Source organism: Paramormyrops kingsleyae, chromosome 3 (genome assembly GCF_048594095.1).
Source record: "Paramormyrops kingsleyae isolate MSU_618 chromosome 3, PKINGS_0.4, whole genome shotgun sequence".
NCBI classification, from domain to species: Eukaryota; Metazoa; Chordata; class Actinopteri; order Osteoglossiformes; family Mormyridae; genus Paramormyrops; species Paramormyrops kingsleyae.
The window spans coordinates 10657908-10684891 of NC_132799.1; the positions used below are offsets into that span (position 1 = coordinate 10657908).

General features: G+C 36.6%; 1 protein-coding gene across 1 annotated transcript in view; it reads right to left on the minus strand.

Moving 5' to 3' along the window:
• Window positions 1-1156: 1156 nt before the first annotated feature.
• LOC111859464 (AT-rich interactive domain-containing protein 5B-like) overlaps window positions 1157-26984 on the minus strand; it is a 34263-nt gene continuing 8435 nt past the window's right edge. The window contains exons 2-12 of the mRNA XM_023842150.2: window positions 25691-26002; window positions 24515-24630; window positions 23951-24205; window positions 21631-21865; window positions 16967-17188; window positions 12163-12281; window positions 11308-11509; window positions 10909-10961; window positions 9989-10086; window positions 7131-7332; window positions 1157-5175 (exon numbers count right to left, since the gene is read on the minus strand). Of these exons, the coding sequence (XP_023697918.2) occupies window positions 3109-5175; window positions 7131-7332; window positions 9989-10086; window positions 10909-10961; window positions 11308-11509; window positions 12163-12281; window positions 16967-17188; window positions 21631-21865; window positions 23951-24205; window positions 24515-24550 (3489 nt within the window). The 5' untranslated portion in view covers window positions 24551-24630; window positions 25691-26002 and the 3' untranslated portion in view covers window positions 1157-3108. The remainder of the gene's footprint in view (window positions 5176-7130; window positions 7333-9988; window positions 10087-10908; window positions 10962-11307; window positions 11510-12162; window positions 12282-16966; window positions 17189-21630; window positions 21866-23950; window positions 24206-24514; window positions 24631-25690; window positions 26003-26984) is intronic.

The following is a 26984-nucleotide window of genomic DNA, read 5'->3' on the forward strand; positions in this document are numbered from 1 at the left end:
TTTGCTAACTTTCATAGTCATCTTTTGAACTATCCTAAATTAATTGAGGTTGATTGCATTATTTGAATTGTATTAAATCAAATAATATTGTATGTGCGTTGTGCAGCATTTTCTGTTCCAACAATAGTCCTGTTCAATAATCGCAATGTTCTTTAATGGTTTGGCAATAATGATGTCTCCTGAGCGAATAGGACAGGCTCAGTGGAGAGAGGGAAAACAACAGGAAGTACTGTAGGTAGCAATTACTATTTCTAAATATGGGTGCCTGTTATACTTTTAAGTTCACAGAGGCACAGTTTATGCAATTCATGACAAACAGCTGCAAAGGACTAATGAGGGTGGTTGTGATTAAGAAAGAGGTGATTATAGAATACGATAATAAAATAAATTCTTCGTTAAATATAGTGTGATAAAAATAATGATATAGACCTTACTGGTAATAAAAACATTCCATTCCAGTAGGGCAGACTCGATATTTGGGTAAAATACCATATGTAAAGTAATTCTAATTGTATTATCAACTACATATGTAATAGGCCACCCCATCTATACTGCCTATTATCGTCAGCATATTTTAATAAATAAGCAATATTCAACATGTGTATTATGTATATCACAATATCCAGTTCCTATCCTTACTCCTAACTGACGTTACATTTCATTTCTCATAAATGCTTATCCAGTACTTTGTCTTGATGAGCCTATTGGCTATCAAACAAACAAAGGAGATTCTATCAGCAATTTAGGGTTGCTCATCCACCCATTACTTGGAGACCAAGCAAACATATTGAAACAGAAATCAAATCCATAAACCTCGATGTATGAACCCACAGTCCTCCCTCTTGAGTAATTTTTTTTCTCTGGTTTACTTTATTGCTGCAAATAAAAGCTTTAGGTACAAAGGAGCTGAAATCTAATTTGATTCAAGCACCGGAAAAGGTAATAAAATATTATTAAATATACAGGGAAACATAAAATGCAGAATATTATGCTGCCCATTTGACTGGGAACCTCATGACCCAATGGCGTTAAAAGCATTTCAATAAGGCAAAAATGAATTAAAAAAAAAAACTTAAGTGCAATAATCAGTTTATTATTCTTATTTATTTATTTTTTTTTAAATCTAAGGTCATTCAGCAACCTTAAAAAAACAAAGTGTATTGTTTTACAACTTTTACATTATATACAAAGCACACTCATACTGTAACAACAAATGTTTAAAAGATAATATGCATTATATATACAGACAAATATGTTTTTCTGGGACAAATGTTACAGCCCTTTGTCCCAAAACAGATGGATGCAAAAATGTAATAATGAACATGTTTTTAAGTGATCCTTAAAATGATTTACTCAACAACTCCAGTTAGAAATGTAGCCAGATGTTTGTCCCATAGTGGTTTCTGAATGGTGACCACACAATCTTTCCATTAGTCCCAGTGTTACAAATCTTACAGTGAATAACTACAGCAACTATCCATATGAAAACAGCCCATTTTCTTGTTTAAAATTAAAAGTTTTTTCACCTCTTCATAACATCATAATTTCCCATATATAAAGGCCAAACTTCCAAAGCTCATACGTACAGTAAATAGAATGAACTTTGAGGCTGAGTCACATACATGTGTTGTTGCAGCAGTAATTGTATTCAGTATGGCAAGAACCACAACTTCCGATATTTGGTGCATGGCTGTGTCTGTTCATTATCAGAATTAACCAAATCACTTTACTACCTAATAAAAGGTCATGTACCAAATGTCTGAATCTGCAGTTCCGCTCGTACTAAGCAGGTTTGTAACAGTTATTGCAGTAACACATCATTAACAAGGTAAAACTAACCTGTGTCACGATGTTCCATCCTATAGTTACTCAGCCAAACACATATGCTAGTATCAGAATCAGAAAACTTTAACTACCCTGGAGTAGTAAGAATTGCTTTAATATGACTCAGAAATCTATGTCCAAATCTATGTTCACTCTGTGACATGTACTGAATATCATTCGGTCAATAAGTAACATTTATTGTTATATATAATGATATTGTGTCTATGCGAAATTGCCTGGGTAACACTGATCACATGATTTTTAATGTAATCAGAAGGGCCATTTTCTTTCCTTCACAGAGTCACTCAAGTAAGGTTGGACTTGGACTTACAAAGCATAACGCACCTAATCAGCTTTCCAACATTAAAATAGCCCATGTATCTCAGGTGCAGAAAAATGCTCTTGCTCTTCTGCAGCAGTACTTGTATACATAACCGACAGTCCCAAAAGGCACTGTTTTCTTACACACCTAACCAAAAGATGTAATATAACTTATATTCAATTCCTTTATACAAATAGTAGATAGTGAATAAAATACAAAATGAACAATTTTAGACATGGGCGGATATAAAGTCATTGTCAAAACTACAAAACATTTTTACAGAACTGTAATAAAATAGTGAGGATTTTTTATATGGAATGTGAGAATACTACAATCTTCCAGGTGCATAGTCATTCGTAATCCGCACTGATGTCAGAAGAAGCTCCTAAACTGCAAATTGTTTACACTTAAAGAGGCTCCCCAAATAAGGATTTCTTCTGATAGTAAACATATAATTTCTTACAGTGCTTTCAAAAAAGGAAGCCAGTAATTTGGCAGATTTACTCTATACTTTGTATTGACTGAATTACTAAAGTAATTTAGTAATTACTACATAGTTTTAGTTTAACACTTGTTCCTCATACTGTACATGCACCACTCACTTTATTTCAGCACATCATTTTTCTCAGTTTTTACCTCTTCTTTATCAATATAACTTTCTGTTCCTTATTTATTACTTGTTTTTTTCTGTTTATTTTATTGCTTTTGCTATTTTAGTTATGGCAGAGTTGACGGCCTTTCATTTCACTGCAGGTTTATAGTCTCACTGTATGCCTTGCACGTGACCAACAAAAATCCTTGAATCATTCAATTCTTGACCAGTCTGTCAAATTTTGGAAACATACCCAAATAAACACAACACTTATGTGTCCTTCTGATGACAGCTTTACCTCCACATCTCATCTTACTCCATATCCAGCGGAACTAGGAAACCGCCAATGTAGAAAATCAGACTAGTCTATCTATGACATATTGGGGCTGGGGAACTCAGAGGAAAGTTGTGGGAGGTTGAAGGATGACTGGGAACTCAGGGTGGAGAGAAAATCATCGTAGGAGGCCCAAACATGGTGCTTGTCCAAGTTTTGAGGATTGGTGGTGGAATGGAACGCAAACCGAGGCATGAGTGGGGAGATGATGGCTGAGTTCTTCAAGAACTGGAGAGGGTGGGACTTTTCAGCTGGGACTTGGGAGTTCAAACTGTTACAGACATTCTGTACCTGAGAAAAGGGCATCCCAGGGTACAGCTTGGGAAAGATGAGGGGTTGTGGGGATAGTTTAAGGTTTTCAACTTGGCTGTAGGCATGTATGGCATGAGACATATCTACTGGCTTTAATCTCGCACTTTCACTGTCGGGTGTCTTTCCGGTCGCTGCTGTGGAGGGGACAGGTGTCACGGCCCGCATCTTCTTCTCAGGGACCCCGTTTTCTGAATCTTGCTGATACCTTTTCAAGGGCCTAGTAGCAGCAATGTTCTGCATATTACACTTGGTGTTCAGAATTGGCTGTACTAGCTCCTCCATTTTTAGAGTAACAATGTCATCTTCTTTGTCTGGATATTCCTGGAGAGTTTCTGTAGCTTTTTCCTGGCTAGATATTGTGACTGGGGAGATATGGCAAACCTCGGGGTGATAGTCCAGGCTGCTGGTCTGCTGACCATTCTTGGACAAAAGGGGGGGATACTTCAAGTCAGGATGTGCAATGCTATGGGCTTTGAAGGATGATGATTCATGAATAGAATCCTTAGGAAGACTCAAATCTCTGGGTTGGTCCTCTGGTGCTATTTTCTCATTTTTATTTAGAAGTCCATCATGGTCTAAGATGATACTATCATGTTGACTGTTTGGATATGACATCTGAGTAATGTTACAGTCTCCTGAAAACAATTTTCTTTTCCAGTATTTGGTCAGGGGCTCCTTAAACATATGATATTCTGTCTGCTGGTAAATGCTATGCAGATGTGGACAGGAATGAACGTTACCAAAGATGTTTGGTGCGTGGGAATCATACAATTTTTGATTATCTCCTGTTTTCTCCATGTTCTTGAGAACATTAGTACTGAGTGGGTATGAGTCAATGGTAGGGTTTTTCTGTAAGTGAAACTGAGAAGGTTTGCATATCCTGCACAAATCTGTCTTCAAATCTTCATGTGTGAGCCTTCTCTCTTCTACACCTGGGGGTTTAAAACTGTGAGCATGTTGTATTACAGATGGTCTCTTAACTACCACGGCCTTCACACAGGACACGTGTGAATCCTCCACTGGAAGCAGTTCCACAGGACTTTTAGTTATACATTTATTATTGACCATTAGAAGAGCAGAACCAAAGGAATAATTATTAGCAAATGAAGTACCAGTGACCTGAGACAGAAGCTTCTTCTTGGCCAAGGGAGACATAATACCCAGGTTTCCCTTTGGGTACAATATTGGTAAATGACTGAAACATGACTCTTCCTTGCTGGGAAGATCTGTCTCATTAGCTAATGTGTTACAGGCTGTAGGAGAGTGCAATGGCTTTGATTTTAAAGTGGGCAATGGCTTTGATTTTAAAGTGGGCAATAGCTTTGATTTTAAAGTGGGCAATGGCTTTGATTTTAAAGTGGGCAATAGCTTTGATTTTAATGTGGGCAGTACCATGTCCACATGACTTGGAGTCTTTCGATTTACAGTAAGGTCCTGCTTCTTATGTATATTATATTCAGGGTGGCTGCACTGCCATTGTTCCTTCCCTTGATGCAATGACAGATTAATACCTTGGCAAAGCCCACTGGAGTTCTCTAGCACCTTGTAGCCATGTCTTTCTAGGAATTCACACTCTTCGCGGTGCTCCAGTGAATACTGAAATGAGTTATCCTTGGACAGGTGCTTGGATGGACCATTTTCTACAGAAAAGGCAGGGGACAGTGGTGTCATTGCTTGTACATATATGTCCTCAGTCTTATTTTTGTCAGGGAGGTGTAATTCCTCTTCCTTCTCATTTCCCATTTCCGGGGGCTGCCAAAACTCTTGACTCTCCTCCGTATTGTCAGGTACCTGAAACAAGATGGGATACATTGACACTGAGTACAGTCCTATTCCTCCAAATGCTCCCTATCTTTCATCCAAGTGACGTGATGAAAGAAATTAAACATACTATACGGTGAAACACACAAATCAGAAACATTCTTTAAAACTAGGCAGACCGAAGCCGAAGTGAAATGTATCACTTAAAAGTAAAGTGAGCTACTGATCACATTGATACCACTGAAAAATAGTAGCACGTAGTTGCAAATGGAATCTTGAAAAAATTCTCCGGATAGAGTTATTGTTATTGTAAACTAGCTAGTCATTTTTAAAGAAGCACAGAGCTAGTGTATTACATAATATTGCCCACATCATGATCTAATGTGGAAAGGAATTAAACGGACTCTCACGGATGTTTCCCAAAGCGACAGTTAAATATAAAAAAATAATGAATGTGTATTAAATATTTATTGTATTGACAGTTTTTTGTCTTAAATGCACATGAATTATCGTGACCTGATGGTAGACACCGCTACCTTATACCTCTCCGCTAAGGCTCCATGTGTGGGGTTTGTCCCCCCCCCCCCCCGTGTCATTGTGGAGCTTACTCCAGTTTCCCCCCACAGTCCAGAAAACATGCTGAGGTTAATAGGAGTTATAAATTGCCCCTGAATGGTGTGTGCGTGTGCCCTGCAATGGGTTTTCGTCCCACCCTGGCTTGTTCCCTGCCTTGCACTCGTAATGTCCGGGATAGAGCCGGGATAGAGCCGAGCCCCCCCCGCAACTCCGAATTGGATAAGCGGTTACAGAAAATGGATGGATGCCACCACACTGGACATAGAATGCTGAAATTCCATCTCTGCAATTAAGAGGAACACATGGTGACTATTAATTATTATAATAATTGTCTCTGTTTGGAGTCTTCATTTCTAAAATGGTGATCTTATATAATTTTTTCAAATCTTCTACTCTGACATTATTTTTAATGTTTTTCATTCTTTATGTTTTTCGTTTTGCCCTGCGTTGGGTTGGTGCCCCACCCTGGGTTGTCCCCCGCCTTGCGCCTGTAGGCTCCAGGACAGACTCTGGACCCCCCGCAAACCTGAATAGGACAAGTGCTTATGGAAAATGGATGGATGGATGTTTTTCATTTTATGTCCTCAGTCTCATGTTTTCTGAAGAGTTTTAAATACTGAACTATACTAATAGGAGGGTCATAGACAAATGTGTACATATACCAAATGTGTACATATACCACAGCTCTGTTTCCAATCACAGTCCATATTTCAATTCAAAGAGAAATTATATATGATAGCAGCCATTAAGTAATGTCTTAGAATCTGACAAACCAGCATTAAATTCAGATAACATTTAATCACTTTTTCGATTATTTTGTTAGTTGTGGGAAAAGAATAGCCGTGGTATCATTTTATGTTCTTGGTTGTGAGTGACTATGTGGAAAATTTGCAAATCATCACAGATTTATAGCATTTCTAGGATAAAAATAATGTACAATTTTACCAGAGAGGAACATATGGCAGCACTTAGCACTCCAGACAATAATATTTGATGTAAAGCATTTATGCAGAAACTAAGTCTGTCGTGATTTCCAAAAGAAAAGAAACTAAAACAAACCGTTATTGCAAAGGGATTTTATTTGACAAAACTGCTATTCCCAATGTCTAAGAACTTACTGCAGCAAAAAAAAAATAATGAAAATTATAATAAAGGGAACCAAAATTCTGTTTGCATATTCCAGTTATTTGTGTTACATATTCACAGACAAGACAGGGTTGTGTGGTGATATTGTTACTCACTGAACTTAAATGCCATTATTTATGAGTTAATTAAAAAGCAGCATTTTTAAAGCATACTGATAATGAATAAAATCAATGTTGGTTAACGTGAATTTATTACATTGCGACCAGAGGAAAATAGGGTTTTTATGTTTTTGGGTATTGGACATCATACTGTAAGTAATTTACCTGTGAAGAGGAAAGTCCTTTTTCTGAATGAAAGCTGTCAGTCTTGGGTTCCGGCTGATGCTCGTCTTTGGTGTGTTTTGTTATGACGGCCCGTGTCTTGCTGCCAGTGTCTTCGATGTCACACTCCTGTTTCCGCGGCTTGACCTGAGCAATGGGCTTGCCGTCTTCCCCTTTGATGTACTTCTCATATGGGAGGATAAGCCTAGAGCAGTGGCACACGGTAAGAAATCTGGATGGATTTCTACACACACCGTTACTCAGTGAAGGGAGAGGCACGCACAAATAAGCCTTAAGCACAACATACAAAATTCCAGGTTATTATAATCTATAAGATTTTATGAGATAAATCATATATAAAATCCACAGTGACACTTACTCCTGTGACTACCACTCCAATCTGTTTTGTGCTGTATTCTTGTTTGACATCTTGCAACGGAGTTATTTGATGAAATTTACAGTTCTACCAGTTTCCATCTTCCGTAACGTTGTTTGATTAAGGAATAACACTGTGCATTAGGCCTTGGTCTAAAACTATAGAAGTCTGGTTGGATTACCTCATAGTATGAGTATGAATTGTGTATAAAAACAACTACAAAAGTACTTTATGAAGAATACACGCTAGAAAAAAATTTGGCAGTTATGCATTTCATGGCAGAGAAATATGTTTAAAATGGGTTGCTGGTAAACGACTAATAGCTTGGAAAAGTATTTACTGAAACAGCACTATAAGACATCAAAACCATGTACAGCACAAACTGAGCATACATTACAATTGTGCAAAACTGCATGGATTACTATTACTGATGCAGATATGGCCAGCTGCCAGTAGTGAAGAAGTGTGTCATGAAAGGGGAATTCATTTTGGATCCCATTACCAACAAAGTTCAAGCATGTTACAGCGGTTATAATGGAAATCTTGTGCTCAAGTACACAACTACCACAAGTCTGATTCCCACTGTAATGTTTTATTTATGAAAGCATAATGTTACATTGTTTCTTTTATCCTGAACCAATACTATGAAATATGAAATCTGAAGGGTGTGGTTTTTACCGTCCTTGGTTTTGAACTATTAGCCGTACTAGTTTTATGATTACATTCTTTCAGTAATATGACATGGCAGGCATCAGTTTTTGTCCTTAAGAAAAACCAAGTAATATTCTTTCCACATTCTCATATATGAATGGGAAAAGAACTGTTATTTCTTTGTTATTCTCCCTTAAATTGGCTAAGAAGTTACACTGTAAATTAGGTTTAGGAGCTTGTTTGCTTACTGAGAAAACTTTCAAGAGTTCAAGTAGATCTGCAAGATTTTAATTATTTATATTTATATTTCACTGAGCTCAGACTCTGGCAGTGAGGCAGCAGTTAAACTCCATTTCATGCAGATGGTCAAAGGCCCGATGCCAAAAGCACGAAATCTGCAATTAAAATGTTCCTTTATGCAAGAGACCGCCATAAAAAATTCTCTACTCTTGAAAATAGTTTTCTTCTGAATGTTCTTTTTTTGTTTCTCACAAAAAAATACAACACAGAAAGATTTTTTCCATTATCACAAGCCACAAAGAAACAATACTCTTGTCATTTAAGAAATCACCAGCCATACACTACAATGACCTGCAGGTGGCATTCTATAATATTGTGGCGTCGGTGAGCTAAGCACCGATCAGACAGTTTGCATATGCCCCAGCATGCCACACTGCCGTACTGTAAATAGCCCCTGCCTATGTCATGCATGTAGTTAACTTGCCTTGTTCTGTGTGTTATGTGTTCATGCACTGGTGTCCTGTTTAGATTTGTGCTTGATCCCTTTGTGTTTAACTGTGTGCAGATTGCCCACCAAGTGTAGTTCCTACTGTTTGTACAGAGACCAGGGTGTTCCAGCAGGAACTGTCATGTGTTTTTAGGGCACTTGGGTTTATGCAATTCTGAGTGCTGTTAAGGATTACAAATAAAAAGAGCATCACAGACTGCATCCCATCAGGGAACCTTCATTACCTCACCCTGTCCCACCTTGGCAGATGTCAGGATGAAACAACATCTGTGTGCCTTTTTTTCAGATATGAATAAGGTCATCAAGGACCTTTTTCAATTTTCTAAGACTTTCCTCAAAAATATAGAAATGGTAACTGAACCACTGACATCAACCATCTGTACTAAAACAATAAATTTAAAAATTTCAAGACAAAAAATAAACTGAAGAACTTTAAAACAGGAAGACACTGAATAATTTCATTTTCCTTAAAAGCAATGTACCTGAAAAAATATGGTAACAATCATAGCAATAATAGAATAATAACTAAGTATGCAAGCTGATCAAAAATGACACACCACTTCCTATAATCAATGACAAATTATTGAAAATAATTGTAAATAAATATCAGGCTATGGGGGACAACCTTACAGAGCTACTACACGGCGTCCCCTAGGGTCTTGGTTTGAGGAAATCGGCTAATAATTATTTTGCCGAAATCCTTCAATGTTTCATGTTAGATTTTCACAAAACAAACATTAGTCCTATTTCTTCATGCCATTGCATTACACGAAGGTTACAAAGGCTTAGTATTTACTGACCATAGATGGATAGAGGTATGATTCTAAAAATAGTTTAGAATATACATCTCAATCAGCACTGTTGCATTTCATTTCTTAACTACACTGTATCCTTAAGTCACATGTAATTTTGATACTAATTCAGCTCAGCTCACTAATTCAGTCACTGAAAGATATTAAAGCAATGGCCATTTAAACATTTTACGTAAGGGTTGTAAGGGTTTGGGTTATACATCACAGCTCATACTATTTCTTGCAAGTGTAAAGGTACATTTGACAAACAATGAGGATGAAAGAGAAAGTTCACCTCTCATAATGTCTGCGTGTGCAGGTTGCAGCACTTGTGCTTCCAGGATTGCCCCCAAGCGCATTATACACATTTTTCCACTGTCGGCGGGCTGTAATCTGTAGACGGAAAGGGATTATTTATCATAACAGATCTGATTTGTTTGGTCATTGGCAGTGTGCACACCAAAGAAGGCAATCAGAAGATCTCCTGGTAGGTTATAACACTGATGTTAAACTTCTACCGCTTACTCAATATGTATATTTATATTACTAGTTGACCATCATAACTATTAGTAAAATTTCTGTTTAAAATAAATGTTAAGTTTGAGTTTTTTTAAAGGAAGATTGGCATCGGGGCTTAAAATACTCGGGGCTATAGACCCAAGTGATCTGACGTAACGACGCCCATGAGTCCAACAAATGTGTTATCACACAAATAAAACAGAAGTGTAGGAGGGTACTTCTGTGCACCACTTAGAGTACAAAATTACTAAATGGTATAATGCATCAATTGCTTGATAAGATTACTGTTTCATCGGTCTAACTATAGCATGTATAGTATCCAGGATAAGGCATCACAGAACATAACACATTTTGCAGCTTCAAAAAAACATAAAAATCAATACAATTAAATCAGCTTTAATTTCTTAACCAAAGCACGATTTTAAAATGAAAGACCAGCAGTCTTGTTATTTCTTGTGCAGGGCCTGAATTATATTCCAGAGGGCAATAAGCTTCAATTACTGAAATTGTAGGGCAATGTTTCTGACAATTTTTGTTATTATTTTTCAAATGACATAAAACCACAGCCAGATTACAGCATAATGTCTAATATATCAAATGAAGGGGCAAAAGCAATGTTTAATGTCTAAAATGGTGAATTTGAAAAGAAAATATTCAACACAAATGTCGATATAAAAATGATGTGTGACTCCTTACCAGTTCATATCCTCCCAATTTTTGAGCAGCTTGAAACATAGTCCAAAGGTTTACTGTTGCAGGGACAACAGACATTATTACACCGCAAAAGGCCCATTTGATTTAAAATGTGAAAGTTTGAATTCTGCAATACTGTTTTTAATGAAACACACATTTTCAACAATACATTAATATCAAATTTTAAGGAATTCACAAAAATATACCCAGTACACAAAATTCTTCTGTCTATATATCTGTCTATATATTTCTACTGCAATCCAAGTGGTATTGGATGAAGTGACTCCGCATTGGTTCCGTAAAGTGCTTTGAGTGTCTTGAAAAGTACAGTATAAATGTAACATTCATTCATTCATTCATTCATTCATTCATGTGTGGTCTGTAGAGAGACGGTCTACTTACTTTGCTTGAATCCCAGGTAAGGTATCCTTTCAATGGGTGTTTTCCTCTCTTTCATGAATTTGTACAGAGCTACTAGAAATGCCTGCTCATCCACATGGGCTTCCTTGCCTGCCCCCAGCTTGGACTTCTTGACAGCAAATACCTTTTTACAGGCACTGCTGTTTTTGGGTTTGGTAACAAATGCCTTACTCTCCGTTTTTGCCTAAAATCAAATAACATTTTAACATGTGAGGAAATCAACCAGATGAAATATACCACATGGTTTTATTTTACATATCTAACTTGGCTGATTTCGGCTAAAGAGATCCAGAGCACTGCACTGCATAATTCATAGGGGTTTGCAAAAAAACACAAGGTGCTGTATTTTTGATCAGGGTGCTTAACCTTTATTTTTTCTGCAAACAATCTAATATTAACGTTTCGATTTTAAATAGTAAATGTTTTTGTCCAAGTTCAAGTGAGGCAAACAGCACATTATAAATAGAGAGCTGTCAAGCAGTCACATAGGCATAAGTGGCCAGATGTCAGGGAGGAATCTCTGAGCTACTTCAGGTTTTACAAGCTACTTTAAAACTGAAAGGGTCCTGTGCTTGGCTTCTTCTGCTTTGATTGGTTTGTTTCCTTGACTGAAAGACTCATCTAGCGGTTTCACATTAACATTTGTGATACATGCATAAGGGACTGACCAATCAGCAAGAACTCAGTGTTTAAGAGAAATCCAGGTCCTTTTAATTGAAATGGTTGTTCACAAATCCTGTCCTTGTTCAAAGTGTCCTCCTTTAAACGGATTATCTGCTCACCCTAGTTAACATATATGTAGATGTTTAGTTTTGAGATTGCTTGTGAATCGTGTACCTTGACAGTGGCCTTGTCCTCAGCGTTACTGGCTTCCTTGGTGCAGCACAGACCCTGGGCTCTGTGCTGCTGGGAGAGCGGCAGCTTGTTCTTCCTGAGCCGGCCTTTCAAACTAGGGCCTGTGAGGACAGAGCAGCAATAAGGCCCTTCTTTGGTGTCCATCTAACTGGTTTGCAAACTTGTGTAAGTGGATCACAAGTACTGAGCCAACACACATTGCCATTTACACCTGTGTTTATCACGCCTCTCTAAGGTGTCCAGCTGAACACTTGTGATCAGATTTCATTATTTCTTACAGAATGACTAAGATACATGTGCTGTGTAACCATCTACAAAGGCCAATGCCGTAGAAGTAGGGCAGATTTCATGAGGTTGAATGGGACGTCTGTAAAAATACAGAATGCAGATTTCATGAGAATGCCTTATAGATAAATTCAGAGTCACCGTACATTGTGACCCGTATTAGAAAAGAATTGACAGCTAGTTGCAAAATTGGTGCTGCAAGACAAAAATTCCAAAATAGGCCAATCAATTACATTTTACTTTTTACTATTTATTGCTTTTATCAAGCAATATTTTACTTCCCAAAGTCCACAGAGATTAAAGATGAGACAACAGTGGAAAGGAAAAACAGGAGAAACTGGACTCCTCACATATAATTATAAAATATTAAGTACAAAGCTAGCTTGATTTTCCATGTATCATTCATATTGCTTTTTTAATTAATGGAGCAATTATAATTTTATCTAGAGTCAACACAAAATAGAGAACAAAATGAAACTGCTTTACAGAAAAATTCAGTAATTTTCCCGATGATTTAATATCTAAAAATCGTGTGCCTATTAATCTCCCCTGATGTTAAAAATCAACTTGCAGAATATATTTTTTGACCCAGCTACAAATATGTTCTGAAACCTGAGTTATATGTCATAAATCTGCCAAATCAAAGGCTTTGCTTAAATTGCCTTGGCAATAGAGATCCGATGTTACTTTACTCTATTTTAGTGCTATAGGGAAGTAAAAAGGACTTGGAAGAGCTGATCTGCCAGGTATTGTTACCATGACCCTTACTAGAAAGGTACATACATGAATATGTCTCTGCAGTTGAAATATTGATGCCGCTAGTCAGTGTGTGTGTGTGTGTCTGTGTGTGTGTGTGTGTGTGTGTGAGCGGGTTTACCTATCCTTATGGGGACATAATGTCCCCATAACGTGATAAATATCCGTTTTTTTTCCCTTATGGGGACCAGTTTCCTGGTCTATTTATAAAACTCTATTTTATAAAAATCGGTGACTGCTATGAAAAAACTAAAAATGCAAAAACTGTTGTATTTTGTTTGGTTACTTATGGTTATGGTTAGGGCAGGGTAGGGGTTAAGGTTGTCATAGTTAGCATTAGCATTTTTCCCATTGAAATGAATGAGCGGTCCCCATAAGAATATGTTTACCCTACATGTGTGTGTGTGTATGTGTGTGTGTGTCTTTACCCTGTGAGGGGCGGCATCCAAGGCTCCAGATCCCCTGTGACCCTTCCTAGCGTAAGCAGTTGGGAGATGGACAGGATGGAAATAAATAGAAATCAGTTGCCCTCTAGTGAGTTTCTGAGGTATTATTTTGAATTCAGCAATAATGACATCATAAAGATGGAAATAACACAGATGGTGTTTTGTTACAGCAGTTAACAAGGAAACACCAGAAGAGAAGTGCTGTCTGGCAACTATGCAATTATTTATTGGTCAAAGTCCACTGTGATGTTCATATGCAAAATATGAAATACAAAAGCTATTTTGTTTCAATTTTTGTGTCAGCAAAATCCAACAATTTCTTCATGAGTTCACGAGTACAAATAATTAAGCATATAATTTACACAAAAAATGAAATGTAACCTAATGAACCTTGCCTAAAATATTTATCTAAAAAAACCATGCAACATCCATTATTAAGATACACACGTATGTGAAGTGTATGTGTGTATATATATATAGGACATTCTTATATTTGTGGACCAAAATCACTATAATAAGTAGTCTTCCACCAGAATAGAACTATTCTACAATTGGAATCCAAATCACAGAGTTGAGAAAACGATAATCAGAGGAGACGCCAAATAACTCAGAATATTTTTGGGCCCTGACAACTACTTTTTAAAAAGTACTTTATTGTTTACAAAATGGTTTTGTTCATACTTGGCAAAAAATGCTTTTACCTCAGACAGCACAGAACTAAGTCTCAATGAGTTGTGTTGCTATTAACGCAGTAACGTTTATGCAGGTTTGAACTGAATTGTTGCTGGCATCTAATTTCCACTTCTTATATCAGCTGATTGATAATGCATAATTATAATTTTCACCCAAGTGAAACCGGATTACGTAAATTAATCTGGAAAATTTATTTTTAAACTGAATACATGCACATTTTTAAAGTGGATTCTGAAATTATCCCAAAAGGACAAGCAGAGTCATCCAAATGGCCTGATTCTGATTGTTTTGTAAAATTAGCTTATATTTCTCTACTTAATTTATATTCTGCAGCAGGCATTGTAGAATGCTGAAGTTTGTAGTTCATTTCTGTAGTTGATTGTAGTGGTTATTTTACTTTATCACTATTGTTCAACATGTTCCACATTGGTAAAATATTATTTAAAAGTGAACTGATATCAAAATCTAATTTGATCCTACCCATTACCACATTTTCCCAGAACAGTTGTTGATGATTGAAAAAAATTTCAGAGCAATTTAGATAAAACCCAAAGACCCACTGTGATTTAGCATTGCAGGAACCCATTCACACATCTGAAATTCTGTACAGAGCAAATTCATCTGTATTGTGGTTTAAAAATGCACATCTAAATGCACATTTTTAGTTACTATTCTTCCGAACACTTCTCCTGGACAGGGTTACAGGGAGGCCTGGAGCTCATCTCCATAAGGCAAATACTGTATATACTCTGGATGGGAGCGTATGGGCACGTGCACCCAATCACACACACTATGGGCAATTTTGAAATAAAAAATCACCTATTGTTTTGCAACTGCAGGAGGAAACCAAGTTAGACCAAGGAAAGCTGTGCAATACAGGGTGAGCATGCAGACTGTACATATATGAAGGGAGATTATCCTGCGCACAACAGTGCTTTACTTTAAATAATTATAAAACGAATTTCAGAATAGCAAAGCTGTGTAAGTCAATCTATTCTTCTGAATGATTTCAATTTATGCCATTTGGTTATTACAATATTGATAGGAGGATATTGTGCTGTTTGTCCACAAATAAACCTTATTCTGTAGCCAAGACCAAGGGGGAGAGGCGAAGAGCCCCCCCCCCCCCCCCCCAAACTCTGACTATGGGGAAAAGTGACTGTGTCAAGTGGGAAAAAAACATCATGAAAGAAATCTATCATAGGAAGGAAAAAACATTCTGCACATAGAAGCTACGCTTTGTGTTTATGATGGCATAAAGGAACTCAGCTTAATACCATTCAATGAAGTTGTTTTCAATTCTGAAAGATTTATGGCTACCCTTTCGCCTGAAATGAATGAGTCAGAACTGTAATTGGTCCCAAATCACAGAAGAGAGCACTAAAAATAGTAGGACAACGTTAAATGTCAGATTTAATAGATAATCCGAGGCAAAGCGCTTTTATTTCAGAAAAAACACACATGAAAGTCTCAAGTCTATATATCCATTCTTTGACTAATTTCTGTACTTACTTGACTTACTGTTTTCAATGTGGTTTTTAGAAACATGCGTCCATATGTCTTGCAAAGTCAAATTTTCTAGAAAATAATTTTATTTTATTTTATATTTATTCCCATGGTGACATGGGGACTCAGTAGGTAACATTGCTAGGTTCCTGCTGCGTACCCTGATATTCTCCTACACTCCGAAGACAAGAGGTTAAGAATCCCATCCAATCTGTACCCTAGCCTTGTGCCCTGGGATGACTGGGGTGGAAATTGAGTACTTCCTGATTTAAAACCTGTATTGGAAAATACTACTCCTTAATTAACGGGGACTGCAGTGACAAAATAATTTATGAACCCAATCTGAATAAAACAGGTCCTCCTACACATTTATTCTTTAGCACTAATAAAGCTACAGCTCTCAGAACACAAGATTGCTGAGCCCTGCAATCAGAGGAAATGACTGATATTTTGTATAAATACACCGTACTATAAAATATTCCATAGCTCCTTTTCTGATCTTTATAAATCAATACCCTTCATAGCTATGCTGTCCAGTAGTATAAAGCAATTCCTTTTTCCACTGTACAGTTCTTAGGAATGTGGCGTGTAAGAACAGCTAGTATAATATATTGTTACTACCTAAAGTAGTTTGGCAGCCTAAGTCACAGGATAATATACAATAGATATATTTTTGCATGCACTGTCAAGTACTTTTCTTCAATATACTCCAAAATGTAAGCTACTCCAAAATGTTGCTGGACAGACACATAGTTTCTTTTCAATAATATAGTACAGATTTGGTGGGAAAGCAAATTTATTATTGTCATTTTTCAGCTAGATAGGACAGGAGTGCAGCACTGTAGCCATCCATCTCAAGCACTTTAATGACGACGCAAGGTTTCTTCTGATCCTTGCCTCACCGAAAATGTATTACCTTTTACCCTAATTACTGCCAATGAGCCTTTTATTACTAGTTAGTTATCGTCTTTCAGGCAAACAATGATGCAGTAAAATAATGCTGCTGACCCCAATAATGCCAGTGAAAGATACATCATGTAAAAAAAAATATGGAGATAAATGATGAAATCCAGGTTATCAGTATATTTTTTGGCACTTACCAAATTTGTCACAGACGTTTCCATTTTCGGGGAGTGTTGGGTGGTTGAAGGTTTCACGGCAGTAGAATATATGGGTGCTGCCAATGGAGACGATGCCACCCAAGGCCAGCAGAACATGCTCTATCACCAAGGATGAGGGCCACTCTCGCAGGCGGGCTATAACGGACCGATACCGACAGTACTGCGGGTAGCTCAGAACCAGAACTCGCTCCTCATCTTCACCTGATTGAGTAAAAACAGACACAAAGAATAATTGTGAGGCAGTAACATTTCTATCTCCTATTGTGATCATTTCGTCTTGCTTAGAGATCGATTAAAAGGTTTATTCTGTTACTTTCAATTGCAAATGTGTTCTCACATTGTTTTAATGCAAAGACTGGGAATTCAAGGATTCTAGATATAAAATGACTAATTTAAGTTGAAAACCTGAAGAAAAGGAAATTTGATGCACAAATAGATATATGCAGAATTATTGGCTTACAGTCATTGTAGTGCCTATCAATATAAGTTTATTTTTATGCGAGTCATCCAATTCATTTGAAGCAGTTAAAAACTAGCAATACTCTACCGTTACTGTGTAATTGCTCATATTTGTGGAAATTGTTGACTTTCCAAACAAAATAAACCAAACCAAATAGAACAATACCTTCAGGTTAAAACCAAGCATAGTAACTGGATAATTACGTACTGCATCACACTGCATCAGCCACTGAAGCTGAGTGAAAAATTTCTATGAAATCCACAGAAGACAAATCTATTCACTAAAAATGAAAACAATGCATACTAGCATCTTACTCCACAGAATTACACCCTCTCATTTCTAATTGTATGTTATAATAAGAAATAGAAACACTGAATTATGGTATAGCTTATTTCCAGTTCATTCAGATGGATATTTATGGATATTCAGCTTTGCGTAAGCACAGTTATTTGCAGATTAAAGAGCTACATTAAATGACATTAAACAGTTATGTCTGATTAGAGACGGCAACAATCCTATCCGTATCACAAATAAGCCAAGATCCCTGAGTGAGGCCTCTGTATTTGTTACTCTGCCCCCTCAATCAGCAGAGCCTCCACATATCTACACTGTAGTTTTGTTTTAAGCCTTTCACAACTGCCTGAATGAGGAACATTTTTTCACGAAAACCTATGTGGACTTGGTACCCAGCTCGAGGGTTCCAATATGCAGCTTGCAGGATTTCTACAGTATATTTTGCATATATACATTTACCTAGCAGATCTTTTCATCCGAAGTGACGTACCATTGAGAAAGGAAGCAATAGGGAATGTCCACAACCACAGAGCCACACACTGCCTCAAAACATATGCAAACTTCAAGGCTTACATGCAGTATTGCCACACAGATTGAAATTCATATGACAAGAAAATATACAATAAGTACACCAATTTGTCATCTACTGAAATTTATTGCAATATAATTTTGGTGTCCGAATGGGACCAAATCATTATTTATAATCAAAGGCGTAGGTTTGGTTTCAACATTGCCCTCCTAAACACGTACGGTACTCCCACAAAATTGGTAGGGACATGTCCCTACCAGCCATACCCAAATCTGTGCCCATGTTTATAGCATCAAGTGTAGCTTCAACAGTCTTTATGGAGAACTAAGGATGTTTTGATCAGTCAGTGTTATACCATTCATGGGTGTTACATGCTAACATAGATTGTGAAGCATGTTTACCTGGGCTAGGGAGCTTCGGGTGAGACTCATCCTGATCTGGAAATATATACTGACTAATTAAAATTCAATTCAATTCTATATATGCAGCACTTTTACCAAGGTACATTACCATAGAGCACTTTACAGTGCACTGTGCTAGAGGTCCAGTGAGAAAGTTTGAGGCAAGGAAAAATCTTGGTAGGAACCAGTCTTGAAGGTGAAGCCAGTTCTGCTTTGGCCAGCATCTGGCAGTACAAGTTTATAGAATTTTCATTTTAGCACCAACTGTGACAAATACATATCCAAAAAATACATGCAAAAAATTATTTTGAAAGTTTTCGGTGGCTGAACTACATTAGTGTTTCATTCAGTGACCAGTGCTCATTCAACCTTTTCCTATAAATGATTCAATGATGTCTCATAGGAAGACAGAACACATCCTTAAAGGAATGCCAGTCCGGAATACAGCAATCTAAAGACACTAATTCGCTAAACCCCAGGAAGAAAGCAGCAAATCCAGAATGGTGCAGGCAAACCTGCAGAAAACTGACAAGCTATCAAAGGCATTGTGATGACATGGCACCACTAACTGAGCCACTGTGCTGGTTGCTAATGTGTCAATAGTCTTTTATGGTCTTTTTATGTTTTCAGAGAGATTCTGAGCTGGGTATGATAGAGTGATATTACAGTCCGCTTACTGAAAGCTTTGACGAGTGAAACCTTATGGCGAAATCTACAGAAGACAAATTCATCCAGTAGTTATACAGTACTTTACTCGTTTACGTTATTTACAGCAACTAATAATATGGATAAGTACAGCATAATAATATTTATATTATCCGAGGTACAAAAAATTACTATGGGTGTTGGCATTTACGACACAGAGCATCTCGTTATGTATTGTTAACTTGTGGGCAAAATATTAAGTTGAAGGAAAGATAGGGATATTTAAATGCACTGTGTAGTGCCATTTGTGCTTGCAGTATTCATTGCAGTAGAGTTTCCCCAACTGTTTCCCTTTAACAGATGTCTTTCACGTATAACTCAGCATCGATTTGTTTCTTTTTTCCGCAGTGCACGTTTTTTTAAGGCAGGCAGTATCTCAAGCTGTTTGTCTTTCTTGCCAAAAGGAGAGCTGCCAGTAAAGTGCATGAAAAGAATGTCAAGATGCACAATCTACAGATCCATGTTGCTCGAAGATATAATGACCTATTCATATTTAAATTCCTGTAATAAGCTCCCGCCACTGTTTAACTGCGTTCTCCTAGTGAACTGCCTGGATGTTGCATGTGTCCTATATCAAGAGCGCAGGGAAATTCCTCTTCAGTCCACCACTGTTCATTTGGAACTATTGAGGGGTCCACGGTTTCGTTCCCAGCATGTTCTTCAAAGCATACTTTCACAAAGGTCACAGAAACAGAATCTTTTATTTGAAACTCTGTAAAGGAAAAATGCTATACAAGTTCGTTCCTGTTATTTGTTAGATACACTGCATAAGAATCTCCATTTAGCCAATATTTGTAACTGTTTTGGTGCCAAAAAAAAAGATATATTCCAGAATATGAACAAATCATGGGTAGATGTGTACTTCTGCACATTTCATTTCACAAATCACAATTTGCTGCCATTTGATTTCCCCTTTTAAATCACATTGTCCAAACTAAGACAATGCTGACGCAAACCATTTTCTTATCGTTATTACATTACACATTCCATTCTTCAAGCTTTCTTCTTTCACAGCAGCTTCCTAGCAACCAGCTAAAGAACAGTGCTGATTATTATGTAACTGGCACTGTTCCAGTTTCATCTGTCTGTGTTATTGATTGCTTAATACCAAGGTTTACATTAATGGTCTCTGTGATCCATGATAGAATTATTCAAAATTCGCCCACTAAACTGTTCCTTTGTGTATGTGTGTGTGTGTGTTTGTGTGTATTTTCCAAATATATACATTTCCCATAAATTCAAGTCATCTTGCTTTTCCCCAAAATACTATTACAGACATTGTTATACAGAGTAAGATTATAATGGCAAAAACTATGTTTCCAATGCTACTACCCACCCACATCCATTGTGTAGAGCTTTTTAATATATCTTTAATTAATCATGTTACTTTTCTTCATAATTTTTCCCTTTCTAGCAATAACTAAAAAAGATTAATACATAGAAAATTGTGAAAGTATTTATTTTTAATAACTACTGCGGGGCAAATCAGATGTCAGACCTATTTCTAATGGATCCAAATGGGTTTTTTTTCCCCTCAGGTGAAATTGCAAGAACAGTACATAAACATCATTTGTTAGATTTGTTAAAGGAAACAGTATGATCTCAATTAATCTTGCTATATTATAAATGTTATACAGTAATAATCGCTTTATTATACCACATTGTACACAACTTATACTTCACTTGGCAGTGATCTTTTATTTTTCCATATTTCCCCAAATGTGTTTGCCCTAAATACCTGAAAGTTTGCAGCCATTATAATTTCATCAAAAAATAATTAATTGGCTTTCATTATAATACACAATCTAGTTTCTGAGCAAATGTACTATGGTTAGTTCATGTGAATGATCAATGAATTATTCATTTCTGCCAACAATGCCATTTACAGCACACCTTTAATCACTGAAAACTTGCTTTCTGGCAGAATGATTCATCTTTATCTCTCAGCAACAAAAGTCTATCAAATTTAGGCTATAGATTGCCTTTGGTATTCTGCTATGACATTCAGCATATCAGGTAAAATTCAGGGGAAATTTGACTGAGAATTTTTTTTATAGACCTACATGTTTCTCTACCTCTTATAATTCCTCTTTCCTCCACTAATAAAATGACTACATCACCCAAAATGGTTTTGATAGAGGATTGTAATCCATACTAAATTTGGTGCACAAATTTGAGAATTTCTAAACATTATATAGAATGCATTATATCTTGAATAAATATGGGAAATTAAAAAAGGATGAAAAATAATTACCCAATTCTGCCTTTTCGTTTAAGACATCCTTGAAGTTGAGGCCACTGTTGAGAGTTGATTCCCTGTACTTGTGCAGAACCTGCTTCTGTCCATTTTGGCGGAGTTCCTTGACTATGGAAGGCTTCAGAGCCATTGCTTCCAGTCCATATTTCCACTCTGAGAAATCTGACATGGTCCATTTTGCCAAGTTTTCCAACTTCACAACTACTTTCTCAGAGGCAGCAATAATTTCATCCTGCAAAGACCAGACATTCACAGAAACACAAACAAACAAACAAAAAGGGTATAAACAATCAAAAGGGTAGAAACAATCAAAATATATTCAACCCTCCTTCAACTGGCCTTCCAGTAAATGGTCACAAGACACCCAAATATAGCCTATGCCAATTTTTTCATAGGATATTAGTGTGTATATTACCTGTAGCAATTGCTAATCTTTACGGATTGCTGTATTCAAAATAATACCCCCTCAGGAGAAGCACATTTTCAATAAAAAAATGTTTAGTATTATTAAATTCCAAACAGAATATATGAAATAGACATCAAATTAGATCAATTCATTCATGTTAATTTATTTAGCTGTGAGTAATGCAAGTCAGCTTTCTAATTTACTCTTAAACTGTTCCAGAGATGTCTTGGCAGGCAGAGCCCTATGAAAAATGGTACACACTGTTCAAACAAGTAAAACAGTAGATGTCTTAATGGGAGTGTAATGCTGCCCTCTCTAGCTTCAACTAGTATTGGATAGGATGTTTGCCAGAGCAAAAGCACTGCAAGCATGTTGCTGTTTGTTTCTGCTACTGCTGTTTTTCAATTGAATGACACACTCCAACCGGGGGGAAATGACATCATCTGGGAACACTGAGAAAGGCTATTTTGAAACGCTGCGTTTATACAGACATGCATGTTTGATGCATATTAACTCAGTCAACTAAGTACCAAATAAGAGAATGAAAAAAGGAAACTATTCCGAACACAAGCGCATTAAGTCACTGCAGCATAGAAGCTATTATTCTGGCCTAGAAAGTCTTAGTCAAAATTCACAGCCTTAACTCTCAAACCTTATTTTATTTGATGGGGGAGGTGTTTTTATTGGAAATGTATTGCTTCACACATTACCACACATTACCACAGGAGCAAGCAGGTTGCAACCCAAACACTATTCTAGAAAACTTCCCACATATCTCTAGTAAAAAAAAAAGACTAAATAGTTCAAATGAAATAAAATTAGTAATTTTATTAACAATATAGATAATATGGATATTAAAAATATAAATCACGTGAGTGGGTCTAGAATACAGTCGAAAGAGAGAAATACGTGATATTTATTACCAAATTTTCTGATTATTGTTATCTTAGAACTGTTCAACATAAAAATTCAGTTGAGCAAAATTAATATTTTCAACAAGATTTTTGTAATAGCAAAAAACAAAGGATATTCTGTTACTTCATAGTAAAGGACTCCTTATGAATCACGTCAAATTGTATCCAGCATTTACATAGTTAATCCTACGGTAAAGAACAGCACATCTTTGTTTAATTACACAATCATGCGTAAGAACATGTAACTGCGGTGCTCGCTCCCGTTTAGGTATCGTATCCTGGCCGCATTATCAGCTTGCTGTTGTTAATGGATTGTTGCTGGTCGAAAGCAGTTGAAAAGGAAGCAAAAAATACGGTTTACAATATCTTACCGGAGGCTATGTAATCACTTTGTCACTGCACGGTAAACATGGAAACGTGTGTATTAAAAGTGGCCGTTCATATTTTTAAGATATTTTTGCTTACTGACGTCTTTTTGCTTCTTAGTTACGTTTTAAAATACGCCCATGCAGATCTCAGCCAAGATATAAATACATCATTGTTGTACTTGTCATTTCTCGGGTATTCATCTAAAATATGCCAGCCTGATGGCTCTTGATGTCATGTTAGCTTTATTTCGTAATTTCCGCCATATTTCAGTGGCAGTGACCTTATAATCTTGAAACAGAATGCAACGACATTGAATTAAACTATTTGGTGTGCAAACTACACCAATAAAAAAAACATATAATTTGGGAGTAATAAGAAGTCGGGCACAGACACCCAGTAAACTGAACACATATATACAAAATGCAATTAATGTACTATACCGCCATATGCTGTGTATATGGTATCTTTAATTACCATCGCAGTCTCAGATTTATGATATATTATTCACCATTTATTATTGCTGATATATAAAGGATATCTACAATTCACCTTATCTAATATCAAAAGCAACACTCTCCATTATTCTAAGATACAGTAAAATAAGATATGATATAATATTTGTTATCACCTCTCCATGACTGACAGCTCTTCCCCGGGGAGTGTCTTCTGGAAGAAAATAAAGTTTAGAGCTCGATAAAAGTTGCTTGGATGTTTTTTCTTCCCACAACAGCTGGAGTTCTGCTATGCAAATTGGGTCTTCTGGTTCACATCTGACAAAGAAAAAGTCGCCAAGGGACAGAATTCTCGGTTTGCCGTTAAGGTGAAATTTAAAGGCTTTGTAGAGAATGCGAGGTCCTTGCAAAGCGCACGGCGAGCCGACCCACTGCGGAAACAATAAAAACACAATATATATCACAAATGACAGCGGTGGGGTTTATGCCATAGCTACACAAAAGACAAAACCTGAACGAATTAAAAAGAAAACAATTATGCTCAGGACACAGTAGACAAGAAACGATTTTATGGAATAATAACATACAGTGTTTCTCACCACTTAAGTTTAGTGATAAGTTTGTGGCATTCGTTTTAAAACACAAAAATAATTTTACCTGCCTTTTTACACTTGAGATTTATAATTCAAACGACAAAATTATAGTAAAGTATAATATAAATGGAGAGTAGGCAACGATACCTTCAATGAGTTGGGCTCCATCTCGACGTTCTGCATTGATTAAACTCAACATTCTCTCCAAACTTGTTGGCTTGAATGGATTTTCAACGGTCCTGGAAGGATTTTTTTCATCCTAGCTGTCACATCGTCAGTATGAAATCAACACAGCATAGAAATCACAGTTAGGCCTACTAAATATATACAATTACGAACTAGATTTAGTGAGAAATGTAGCATTCGCCATTTATCCCTAAGTAATATGTTTATTACAAAATATTAATGCTAACTTTCAGGTTCCTAATTACTTGATGTAAAGACTTTCCTCTCCAGTTTTTTAAAATGCCCTCTTTCTGGGATGCTACACTTTTATTGTTAAAGGAAAGAAAGACAATTATATTTCAGAACTAATTAATGCATTATATATTATTTAATTTATCAGAATAATATTTTCAAGTATCCATTTACCGTTATATTTATCTTGCAGGACCTGTGTCTAGAAAGTCATTATGTATAATAGAACATTTTATGTGGCGGCTCTGGGGCGCGCTTGTTTTTCTGAATAAATTTACGGTGGTTAATCTTGATTTTGTAATTAAAAGGTTTAAGGCAACATTTCAAGGACTGAAACTGCTTAAAATGGCATTTTGATATTTCGCCAGTTTAAACGTAGCGTATATTAATAGTTACAGTGTGGGCGAGGAGAAAGCGTGTAGCGCAGTAAATACAGACAAGCATCACAAAATGTAGAAAGGTAACTGCCATATTTTGCACATATAAATATTTAAAATGCCACAAGTCTAATATATATATATATATCAGATTAGCAGGAAGCTATTGACGAACGCCTCGCTATACAACATGTACGAAATTGATGTTTTTATATAAAATGTATTGTTAACCTATCCTAACCTATCAATCTTTCAGCTGCTTATCTAGTTTATGTTTTGGTTGGTTACAGATTTTCCTCATTAAATAGTTCCCAAAACAAAATTTCATGCTCAGAAAAAAATTAATAGCAATTAAAACCAAATGTTCTATTTTTGCAAAACCACTATAATTCCATAGAAAATCAAGTATTGTTAACATTTATCTTAAAGCTTTTTTCTGCCAGAAATATGCAAGCATCTGAACAGCTTGAATAGATTTTGTTGTTTTGTTCATATTGACACATGAGTGCATATTCAGGAATACACTTACCTGTACATGTACTGTGTAATGATCTATTTTCCCTGAAATGAATATTGTGCAGTGAAGAACAAGGACATTCATGGAATGACAACACTGAGACAAACTTGTGGATACTGCAATACATTTCGCTGATCTATCACTTGATAACTGTCAAGTCAGAGCACCTCGTCGACATCACAGTATATCTTCCAGGGTGAAGCACCTTGGGGGGAAATGGAAAGAGATGAGAATCCATCCCTGGCACGTTTGTGTTGTCAAGTCTTCATATGCTACCTTCATGACCTGAAGATGTGATGATCTGATATTTCACACCTTCCACCCCTAGAGGAAAAAAAATCCACCAGTAAGATTTCAGAAGGTTGGTGTAGGGGTGTTTTGGGGGGGGGGGGCAGGGGTTACACAGTGAAAACTGGAATTTTACATTGACCTTTATCACTACATGCACATCTTTTGGTTGCTACAGGATTCCAACTTCTATGGCTAGGAGTGTAGCACAGATAGCATGGAAGAAAGTAAAGGCCTGTCTTTTTTGTACGGGTCCAGATCAGCATTGTGTCTGCATGCACCATATCTGGTTACAGGTCCAAATTGTGATGTTTCCTGCTCTCTGTCCAAGGATAGCATAACTCAGTACATTTTTGGCTCAACACAGAACCTGCTGTATTTGACTCCTGATGTTAGTGGTGCTTCCCGGTTCTCAGAACTCTGTTAGAATGATTTTCTGGATAAGAGGCAAACCAGTTCAGAAAGGCCAATGAGTCAGTGCAAGATGGCACGGTCAACGATTGTAAGAAGTGCTTAAAGCCAGCAACATAATAATTGTTGCATTTCCATCCTGACAAGATGTTACCAGTTTTTTTTCCCAGCAGATTGTGAATGTCCAGATATGTGTTGACTTGGAAGGCAGTGAGTGCAATACTCTGGGCGCTTTCCAAAAACATTCGGTTTGGCAAATTAAGTTTTTCTGAGTTGCTTGTAGTATATGTCCATCTGCCACCCAGGTTGTTTTCCTGCCATATGCTTTGTGTTTTATTTACACGTGTTTCACGCTCACCTCTTCCTCTACTGAATGTTTGGTAAATAAATGGATGGATGGATCCAATATGGATTACAATGTCAAAGTATGATATTTTATCATTTTCATTTGGTTATACTGATCAAACACAAATAGTAAAGACCAATTATCCATGCTATAAATCCAGATTTTCATCACATAAGAAACATTTACTGCAAGATTAAAAACATCTACTTAATTAAATAATTGGATGTTATAATAATTAAATAAATTAAAACAAAACAAAAA